Consider the following 11493-nt stretch of genomic DNA (forward strand, 5'->3'; position numbering starts at 1 on the left):
TCCCTCTCTCCTTTTCCTTTTCCGTAAGATTCCCCTTACGTGGAAATTAATTTCCTGGAATCTATCTTTCATTCCACTTAACTCCCAGTTTCCTTCTCTTCATCCTTCTGCTTGACAGTCCAAAGTAGTCTCACAAGTCACTTTCCCACGTCACTAGGTTGGTTTCAGCCTTTTTTCAGTTTACACTTCTGTCCCTCCGCTAAGATTTTTATTTGGACAGTTAGGAGTCCTTCCTGCTTCCTGAGTCTTTATCTCACAGCTGTGGTGCCCGTGACCCAGTGGGTCCAGCAGGGGTGTGAAGGGCCACTGGTGTCTCCGTGCCATGGGCGCCTCTAATGCCTGTTTTGCTGGCAGACTCCCTCCCTGGCTGGTTTTGAGAAGCAAGGAGCTGCTTGGGAAGGCCTGCATGACCAGGAGCGGGGGCCAGCCGACAGCAAGACCCCGAGGTCATCAGTCCTGCCCGCTGCCAGCAACCCAGGAGCCTGGAAGGAGCCCCTTCCCCGGTCGAGCCTCAGCTGAGCCCGCAGCTCCTGCCGACACCTCCAGGGCAGGCCTGTGAGCGCCCCCCACAGAGGCCCGGCCAGGCCTGGCCCACAGAGACAGAGATCATTCACCTGGGCGGTTTTATGCCACTGTGTTTGTGGCGAGATAGTTACCCTGCTGTAGTAACTCCTGTAATGGCATAGCTGTCTGTTTTTATTTCATGGCCACTGTGTCTTCTGGGGTCAGGAGTTTTCCAGGTTGTGCTCAGTCTCCCGCACTTGCAGGCTTCCTGGGGATGAGCTGTCCTGCTTCTCTGGGTGTCTCCCCAGCTGCGGGGTCTTCTGAGATGCCTGGTGAATCCCGCGTGGTTCTGGGGGGAACGAGAAAATGCCCGGCTGTTAGGAACTCTTTGTGGCTGTGATGGGGAGGCCGGCAGGTGTCAGGGACATAAGGACAGTAAGCGTAAATACTCCAGTTAGTGACGTTCACCAGTTAAAGCCAGGAGTCGGGGCAGGGGTGGGTGGACTCAGGCTGGGAGTCCGTGGGGCTGCCCTACACGGGGCTCAGGGAGGGCCTTTCTAAAGACACAGTACATGAGGCACCAACCAGGAGGACACGGGGAGCAGAGGGCGTGAAGGCCCCGGCTGCCTGTATCAGCGTCCGATGGCTGCCCTCACGCGTTACCACAAACTTAACAGTGAGAGCAACTCAAATCTATCATCTGGCCATCGGGGGAGGGGGGGGGGGGCAGCGGCTGCCTGAACACGGCTGAAATCAAGGTGTCGGCTTGCCCGGGCTCTCACCGGGGATGTCTGCGGGGGACACACCTCCAGGCTCATTCAAGGTCCTTGGCAGAATCCGGTTCCACGTGGTCACAAGACCGGGCCGTCTGCTTCTGTGGGGGTGTTCCCCCTCTCCTCCAACACCGTACTGGAGTCAGGCTCACTTCTGCCTTTGGCCTTTCAGTGCAGACTTTTGCACAAGTAGGCGGAAAAGATGAATGTGTGGCCTAGTCCGCTATTTTAAACGCAAACTTCCTATTGTGCCTTTTCTTACGAAGCTATTATTTTGTTCTGGGAGGAAAAAAAAAAAGCTGGTGTAGTTTTTTTTTTTTTTTTTTCTACATGCATTTTAAGGGCGACTGGGCAGCAGATGTTAGATACAGACATAGGGAGCAACCCTCTGACCTGGGAGGATGGGACCAGCAAGATAGCAAGGCCTGCTCTGGGGTCGATCAGAGGAGGTCCAGGCCGTGGGTGGAGGGGACAGCAGAGCCCACGGGTTCTGCTCTGCAGGATGCTTGCTCTGGCCAAATCTAAGGAAGCAGAGACTAATTTTAGCCCAGGTCAATCTTTCAGAGCCGAACAGATCAGGACAGCTCGAAGGGCTCCTCGGGCCTGGCCCCAGTGGTCACAGGTACCTTGCGGGTTGCTGAGACGCCTGAGCGGGCCGAGACAAAACACCCGGGGTCTGGTGCCTAGTTAGCCACAGCGTACCTGCCTCCGATGCCACCAAATTCCTAATTTGAAAAATATCTCCCCTTCTCTTAAATGATTCATATATTCACTAGTACATTTTGCTGACTTGACTCGTCACCAAAGCTCTCCCTTCACGTCTTCCCAGTTTCTAAGTTTTTTTAAAAAGTTTATTTATTTGAGAGAGAGAGAGTGGGGGTGGGGCAGAGAGAGAGAGTGAGAAAGAGAGGAAGAGGGAGAGGGAGAATCCCAAGCTGACTTCACACCGTCAGCACAGAGCTTGATTCAGGGCTCGATCTCATGACCCTGGGATCATGAACTCAGCCGAAACCAAGAGTCGGATGCTCAACCAGTTGAGCAAGCCAGATGCCCCACCCCCACCCCCAGTTTCTATCATGAGCCAAATTAGTGACAGTAAACAGGTAACAGTTTGCAGAACTACATTTTTTTTCAAGACTTCCCATAGTACCCAACACCTGGTACTCTGTAAGCACTTGTCTAATTGATAAATATTTGGTAACTGATAACAGAAGAGCAGATCTGGGTGTGTCTTTGGGATTATCTAATAGGACATCCTTACTTTTATGACTAAGAAAGCAATTGCCTGAGAATGTATTACAAACTATTCAAGATCAGTCACTTGTCTTTTTCTAAAGCCCATTGCAAAGTTCTCTCCATTATACAAATGTTGTTAATGCTTATTTTTGAGTGGGGGGGGGAGGAGTAGAGAGAGAGGGAGACACAGAATCTGGAGCAGGCTCTAGGCTCCAAGCTGTCAGCACAGAGCCCGATGCTGGGGCTCAAACCCACAAACCGCCAAGATCATGACCTGAGTGGAAGTCACTTAACTGCCTGAGCCACCCAGGTGCCCCAAAACTCTCTCCATTATAAACTGCATGTTGGAAAATAAAAGTTTTATTTAAGGACAGGCAGCTGGGTAGACTTTAAACAACTATTCCACTGGCTTGCTCACCACCAACTCCAGATTTGAGGTCAAAAGCCAGGAATCCATGAAAAAAGTTAAAAAATGTGTCATTAAGATAGAGAGGCAAACCAAGAAACAAACGCTTAAAGTCTAGAAAGCACACTGATGGTTACTAGACAGGAAGTCGGTGGGGAGGGATAGGTGATGGAGATTAAGGACAGCACTTGCTGGGGCGCCTGGAGGGGCTCAGCCAGTTGAGCATCGGACTTCGGCTCAGGTCATGAACTCGTGGTTCGAGAGTTCGGGCCCCGCGCCGGGCTCTGTGCTGACAGCTCGAAGTCTGGAGCCTGCTTCGGGTTCTGTGTCTCCCTCTCTTGCCCCTCCCCTGTTCATGCTCTGTTTCTCTCTCAAAAATAAAATAAGCATTAACAAAAAAATAAGCATCTCTCAAAAAAGAAAATAATGCACTTGCTGTGACGAGCACCGGGTGATGTACGTAAGAGTTGAATCACTGTACTGTACATCTGAAACTAATATTATACTACATTTTAACTAACCAAAATTTTAAAACTTAAACCAAAGCCTCAAAAAAAAAAAAAAAAAAAAAAAAGTATCCTTATCTGACCTGCCCTCTTGCCATGGACCTGGACAGAATCCTATCTTCCAATCAGCTCTCTGGAGGTGGGTTTTAATTAAAAACACTGGGGAGTAATTCTGGAGGCCAAGAAATAGGACTTAAAGATGAGTAAGTGGAAAATCATAATCTGGGATCTACGTAAAAGTTCTGAAGTCTCAAAAGAGTAACAAAACTAAAAGACACTTATTTAATTAGATTTACTCTGTAAGTTTAGACGACACAGTATGTACGATGAAACACAAGTATCACAAACACGAAGCAGAACGTGCTAGAATAGACAGGCACGCAAAACAGCCAAGAAGAAAATGCCCCCTGCAGGTCAACATGGGCAGAGTCAGGGCAGACAGAAGGACGCACCACATCCACGTTGTTGAGCAACCACGATCCAAGCCTTTCCCACCTGTATTGGACTATTTGACCCTCACTCTCCAACAGGGTAGGCATAGACACCCTCACGTTAGAAGGGAGCCTGAACAATTAGGTGGCCCAGAGTCAGACTCCAGCAGCAGGCCCACGCGGCTCCAAAGCCCAGGCCCTTTCCCCGGACTCCAACCTCATCAGGGGTCAGGGTGGAGGCCAACTGGACAAAAGTCTAGAATTGAGAAAATGAATTCAAATTTCAAAATGAGAGAAGACCACAGATTGGAACAGATAATTTCCTGAAGAACACACAACAAAAGAAATTGTATGTGCAACCCCAACATGTTAAAAGGACTGATATTTAAAAATTCCCATTAATTACTGTATTCCTACCAACTCGTTTAGGCACGAATGCACAAACGAGTTACATGCACTGGTAAAACCGTGCGTGTACTTCCATGAAGGAAACGTATCTTCCAAAGACGTGAAAACCCGGGTGAGTGTCCACTTCTCTAATGAAACAATATGGCTAAAGACACTGCAGCAGAAACAAAACCCTCAGGAGGGAAGAATTCAGCCAAAGATTTTCATATCTAATCATAACGTGGAGATACAAAGACATCTCTAAGTTTCTGGAAATTTCCTACCCGAAGGCATACTCCGAATCCCAGAAGGTGGGAGAGGAAGAACACTTCCATGAGGCAGAAGCCTGAAACGACCACGCAGGGATTCCCCAGCTCAAACTTTCTCTCCAGCTTCAGAACCTCCTGCCTCCTTCCTATCAGGATTAGATTCTCACTTGAACAGAGCAGAGCTTAACTCTGGAGAGAGAGACGTGGGCTCCGCCTGAGTCGAGACGAGCTGAGCCACCCAGAGATTTTTGTCTTGGACATAATCCCAGCTCAGTTCCACAAAGAGAAGGGGCCCGTGGCTGGTGACCAAGGCTGCTGAAGGTGGGGGCTGGCAGGAGTGGCTGTTAAGAAAAAACCGACTGTCAACATTATGGCCAAGCTATAGAGCTCAGTAAGACACAAACACCTCCTGGGCGACTGCGGATGACCTAGTCAGCTGTGGCAAGAGTAAAACCCAAAGGGGAGGGGTGATCTGGGAGAGGATTCAGGGAAGAACCCACAGAAATTCCTGGACATCAACACCTAGGAATCCCAGGTTACTTGTAGTGCTGTTTACGCAGAAATGAAACAGGACAGAGACATGCTTTACATTTTAATAATGTGCAACATGCTTTACACTTTAAAATATTTACCTAAAACCAGAGACGAGCAGTTTAACATCCAAATTCTAATAGAAGGCAATGGCATGTTTCAAAGGGAAAAACTCACAGTTGGAAAAACAAAGCTTTCAAGGGAGTACAGAAATAGAAGGCGAGCCAAGAACAAAAATGAAAACAACGGCCTAAAGTCACCTGTCAAATTCCGTCTTCACCTGCACTGTCAAGAGAAAACATTACAACTTGAATGTCACCTACATAAGACCAAGGTTCTTTGCCTACTGTTCACCGCTCTGCTCTCAGTGCCTGGAACACCAGCTGGCATCCAGCACCATTAGAACAGACGGATGTGAGCAGAACACTAACAAAAACTGCGGGGACCCAATGTCCACACGGGACAGGTAAGGAGGCATGGTGGTTTCCTGCGGAGAGGAATCCCACATATGCATGACTTTTCTAGGGGACAATTCAGGACACGTGCCAACAGCCTTAAAAACGTGCAAGAATTTAATGAAAGAATTTACCCAGGAGAGGCATATTTGTTTTTAAAAAAGATCCCTAAGGCATTCAACGTGTTTTGGTGTACAATGAACAAAGGGGAAACCGGCTCGTGTCCTGCCCTGAGCGTCCCCGAGCAGAGGACTGGATAAATTACAGTCCATCCAGCGTGGGATCCTGAGGGAGGATGTTGTAAACAGAGCATGTTCACACGGGAAGCGACGGTGACAGAGAGGCAGGCTACGGAGGCGACCGTACAGCCCCACCCGGCAGGAGATGTCTGCAAGAACGGACAGCGTGCTCCCCAAAGTGCTGGCTGGGATGACCGCGATCTTCCTCCTCTTCGTCTTGTTCAGCTCTCTGCCCTGGTATTTCGACGATGAACGTCTACTGCTTACAAAAGGGTCCCACGTAGAAACCTGCAGACGTTCACTTTTGAGAGACCGATGCTACAGGCGGTGAAGTACTACCAAATAAAATATCAATCTTAAACACATTCTACCCCCCTGGCAAAATGCACCTTCTTCATCCTTCAAGTCTGCGGACACGTCTCTGATACTAGATTACACCTGGCTACCGCTGAATGCGTCTCCCGCAGGCAGCCCTGGTAACAGGAGGCAACTGTTACGCAGTGAGAAAGAAGAACAAAAAACTGGCACTCTCGTTCGGCTGTTTGGGGAGACCTTAAATCCCCTGCACACCAAGCGAAGCGGCTTCAAATGTAAACCACCACCCCGGCCAACACGCGAGTCACGTGGTCGGCAGAAGGAACCTTCTTCAGCGGGAGACGTGCACCCATCAGATGCCTCCTCACGTACAAATGAGAACCCAGTTTCGGTGTGAGCTCACTAGTCATCACACTGTCCATCTTGAAAACAAAGACCCGCTTTGAACAAAAGAAACACGTTCATTCATATTTTGTACAAATAGGCTCGCACATCAGGCAGTAACTGGAGGGAAACCCAAGCTTCTATTAACAGGGGCTAAGCCGATCAACTGTAAAATTGCAACTATTACTACTCTATTTTTTCTGAGGTGTAGAATTCAAAATACACACTGAGAGTACGATGAATAACCCCCCAGTTTCCCAAGCTACAAAGTGGGAAAGGGCGTGTTACCCAGGTGCCCTCTTCAAACTTCAAGTGTCCCGTCTACCGCCCACAACCAAAGGTTCTGTTCCAGTTTTCGTAAAGCTCTAAATCTTTAGGAGACACGCTGGGTCGCACGGTTCTGAAAGCATTTTCAAAATCAATATAAGCTATTGGTCGGACTTGATCTGGTGTCACGGTGGCGATGTCAGCAGCTTGTAAACTGCGGATGGGCCCAAGCGACGCTTCCCTGCACAGCTGTGTCACGTCAGCCCCCGAGAAGCCATCAGACTGCCGGACCACCAGGGTGACCTCCTCCTCGCTCAGGCAACACCGCTCCCTGGACATGAGCTTCGTCACCATCTGTCTCCTAGCTGAAGCTTCTGGCAGAGGGATATAAAGCCTTTTCACCAACCTTCTCCGGGCAGCCTCGTCAATTTCTTGGGGCCGGTTGGTCGCCCCCACCACCAGAATACGGTCTTCAGAACAGGTGGCTGCTCCATCTAGCTGAACCAGAAACTCAGTTTTTATCCGTCTAGAAGACTCATGTTCACCATCTGCTCGCTGAGACAACAGGGAATCGATTTCATCAATAAATATCACAGCCGGCTGCTGGCACCTTGCGACAGCAAACAACGCCCGGACCATTTTCTCCCCCTCTCCCACCCATTTAGAAGTCAAGGAGGAAGCAGAGATACTAAAGAACGTTGCCCCAGACTGGCTAGCAATGCACTTGCCGATCAGAGTTTTGCCAGTCCCCGGAGGCCCGAAGAGCAGAATTCCTTTAGGGGGTCCTCGTAAACCAGTAAAGATGTCCGGTCTCATCATGGGCCACACAACTATTTCCTTTATTGTGGCTTTGGCAAATTCTATTCCTGCGATATCGTCCCAATTTACCGGCGGCCCGTGATCCATTATCTCGTTCATAATAAGTTCGATCATCTTTGGCTCCAGGTTCTTCAGACGCTCGTCAGCTATGTGTGCTGGTTCTGCAGGGCCTGTGCCCGAAGGCTTACACTGTATTCCCCCATGCTGCTCTCCCCCGTCCTTAGGTACAGGAGGAACGAACTTCCCAAATATGCCTCGGGACCTACTGGCTCCCAGAGACTTCTTTACACCGCCATACGATGACCCTGATACACGCTGGGGCTGGGGATTCTTTTTCTGCTGATCTATCCATAATTGTTCTTTTGCAGTTTTAAAAGTAGGCAGGCTACTCTCTTCTCTCTGGCCGTTATCTTCTGTTTTACTAAAAGCCTTATTCACTATTGGGGTGGAAAGTGCATCGATGATGCCAGAACCATAAAAAGCTTTCTGCGCCCATGGATTTTCACAGCGAGAGGGCAAACAAGACTGATTAGGTGAGGACTTGTTCAGTCCTATGTTGGCTGTGGGAGAGCTGTTATTTTCCTTTTTGACACTTCCGAACAGCGGTGTGGCATGGAATTTTGCGGGTAGCAAGTTCACCGGAAGGTGTTAAGGACGTAGGACACGTCTTACTGGTGTTAGTCAGCGCAGGTGGCCGGGCATTCAGAGGACATGGCGAAGGAGTGCCCTCTGGGATGTCTTGGGTCCCGTTCGTATTATGAGCCGAGTCCGTTAACGGGCCCCTGTCCCCAGAGCCACCACAAACACTAAACTTAGGAGGATCGAGGACAGCGGCCTCTTTATGGATTAATACCGACGCGTCGTCAGGTGCCAACAGAGACTCTCTGGCTTTCTGGCCGGCTTGCATCATCTCCTGTACGTTACTCATTTTGAAAACATTATTTATTGACAATCCAGACTGCCACCTGTCACTGTCAGTTTGCTGAGATCTTGCTAACGTTAAAATGCTTTCCGCGTAGTTATTCAAGCCGGTCTCGATGTTGTCAGAATCAATAACTGCAGAGTATTTCTCTGCATATTTTTTGAACAGCACAGCGGCACCGAGCTGGGAGATCTCTGCGTTTGCCCACGCGTACTGAATGCGTAGTATCTGTGCCCGGTATGCGTCCGCCTTCTGTCCTGATGTACATATGCCGGATGTAATGGCAAAGTAATTCTTCTGCCATTCACTCAAGTGCACAGACCTAGAGCTGGGGGCCTGCATGCTGGAGGTTCTGTAACAACCGACAAAAATGAAATGGAATCAGTACCAAGAAGGAAGCAAGGACGCAATCAATACTGTAGGCATACTTTTTAAATCTCTGCTCATCTCGGAAAGTATACTGGACTTCTCGTTTATGAGGACAGGCCACTTGTAAGAGAAATAGCTAGTGAATCAGAGATGTCAAGCATTCAAGATTAAGAGCTGACTCAATAATGCTTTGTTATGGGTGAGATGGTTTTAGTCATATAATTTTCCCTGCACACAGGGAAAACATTCATGACGTTTTGATGGAAAACGGTTTAAAATTCATCAGTAGAGGAAAGGCAACACGTTAGAGCCATGGAACCACAGACGAACAAATCAGGACAAACCAGGCAGAGGTTTTCAGTTCCGTCCTTAGGAAAAAGCAGATGATCTGAGCCAAGCCTCTATCACTGAGCCCTCGGCTTCGTGAGAGAAATCATAAGAATCAAGTCAAATAATGAAGATGAAAATATGGTGAAAACTACCATTCTCATGCCTATGACACAAATATAGAAGCTGAGGCTAAGGTCGAGACCTCACTGGAGATCACAGAGCAAGCCTGCAACAGGCCGGAATTCACCCTCGGGCATGCTCACGCAGGGAGTGGGCGCCACGCACAGGCCCCACCAGCTGCTGCCCCCAAAGGTCACAGCAGCACGGATCATAATCAGCAGCAGCCATCCTACACTAACTGTCCTTAGGGACTTACTCAAGCATGAGCACGGAAAACAGGATGCCCGATTGTCTCTCACAATTTTCCAAGTTCACATCAAGTGCTAAAAGTGAAACTGTCTGGGTGCTTGGATGGCTTAGTCTGTTAAGCATCCGACTCTCGGTTTCAGCTCAGGTCATGATCTCGCCGTTTGTAAGTTTGAGCCCCATGTCAGGCTCTGTGCTAACTCACAGACCCTTCTCGGGATTCTCTCTCTCCCTCTCCCTGTGCCCCTTCCCTGCTCACTCACTCTCTCTCTGTCTGAAAATAAATAAAAACATTAAGACAAATTTTTAAAAAGTGGAACTGTCATTATGAGAACAAGTCTGCTAACATACAAACACTCTATGTCTAAACAGTCTGCCAGTAAAGTGCTTTTATTTTAGGTTTCTTCTCTCAAGTTATTTTTATAAGCCTCCTTACATTAAGTCAAAATTATTTTACCAGAATTACAGATGATTGTAATCATGTTTTGCTAGATGTGTAGAATTTACCTCTCGATCTTGTAAGAAAACTCCTGAGTTTCCAAGGAATACTGCAATAAAGGAGTGTTGTAAAAACTAAGAACTCCTGTATTTTAAAGTCTACCTCCCAGGGCGCCTGGGTGGCTCTGTTGGTTGAGTGTCTGACTTCGACTCAGGTCACGATCTCATGGTTCGTGGGTTTGAGCCCTGCATCAGGCCCTGTGCTGACAGCTCAGAGCCTAGAGACTGCTTCAGATTCTGTGTCTCCCTTTCTCTCTCTCTCTCTGTCCCTCCCCTGCTCACACTCTGTCTCTTGCTCAAGAATAAATAAACATTAAAAAAAAATCTACCTCCCAAACTGCCATAAATATAGCTTAATAATAATCTGTGGGTCCCTTTATTGTACAAGCCGTGTTTAATACAGCTGTGTATCTCCCATAATACCCTACAAAGAACCTGTCACATCATAGGTAAGTGTTCATAAATCTTTGTTCAGAAAAAAAAATAAAAAGCCTTAAGATCCAGTGAGATTCTAATTTGCTTCAAGCAATAAAGCTAAATAAACGAGTCAAAAGTAGAACTGACTTCTGACAAGCCGCCACCCCTCTTCCCACTATACCATTTTAGCTTAGCCTCTTTGATCCAACACTGAAAGTGAGAACCTGAGAGGGAACTTGGAAAACACTGATCACCAACCTTCTCCTCAGGAGGAACACCCTCTTCCTCTCCATGGCTTCAACCCCCAATTAGCATCTGCAATCCTGGGATTCCTCCAACAGCTCAGAGCTCCAGTCTCCCTGTTCCCAGGATGCCTTCCTTTCCTTTCCACCTTCACCACTGTCTTCGAAATTCACCTTCCCAGTCTCCTTCCTGTCAACTCAACCATTTACCCAACAAATATGGACACGAATACCCAAACACCGGTTTCGCCAGCACTGATCAATGACACAAACATCGACCACAGTTACCATTTCTGTCACTTTGTTATGGCATTTCTTCTACCTAAAACTTACGGTCAGGGGTGCCTGGGTGACTCAGGCGCGTAAGCCTCTGACTTCAGCTCAGGTCATGATCTCAGGGCTGGTGAGTTAGAGCCCTGGGTTGGCTTCTGTGCTGACAGCTCAGAGCCTGGAGCCTGGTCTCCCTCTCTCCCTGACCGTGCCCCGCTTGTGCGCCCGAACACTCTCTAAAATACAAACGTTAAAAAAAAAATTAAAACTTATGGCTAATTAACACTTACATATGAGCTGCATTTCAATCTTTTATTTTTATTTTGATCATTTTCTGCTTATTTTAAGAATGGGATATTTGTCTAACTAAATAGTTGGGTTTCTGGGTATCCACTGGAATAAAAACTACTGAAATCCCCACGCAGCTCCCACCGCGTTGCAGACGCTGGGCCCGCCCCAGAAGCAGAAAGGCACAGGGTCTGAAGTCTGGCTCCACTGCCCACCAGCCACGACCCTGACCATGACCAGCCAACGCGACTTAGCTAACAGGGGCTTTA

At 48.2% G+C, this 11493-nt stretch overlaps 1 protein-coding gene across 1 annotated transcript; it reads right to left on the reverse strand.

Moving 5' to 3' along the window:
- Positions 1-5089: 5089 nt before the first annotated feature.
- Positions 5090-10975, reverse strand: FIGNL1 (fidgetin like 1). The gene is given in 3 exon segments (XM_019451024.2): positions 5090-8146; positions 8148-8796; positions 10683-10975. Coding segments are annotated over 3 exon segments (2073 nt in total). The 5' UTR covers positions 10718-10975; the 3' UTR covers positions 5090-6757.
- Positions 10976-11493: the final 518 nt, after the last annotated feature.

This window comes from Panthera pardus, unplaced genomic scaffold (assembly GCF_024362965.1).
Source record: "Panthera pardus isolate Hobbes unplaced genomic scaffold, ASM2436296v1 HiC_scaffold_8, whole genome shotgun sequence".
In the NCBI taxonomy this organism is placed as follows: Eukaryota; Metazoa; Chordata; class Mammalia; order Carnivora; family Felidae; genus Panthera; species Panthera pardus.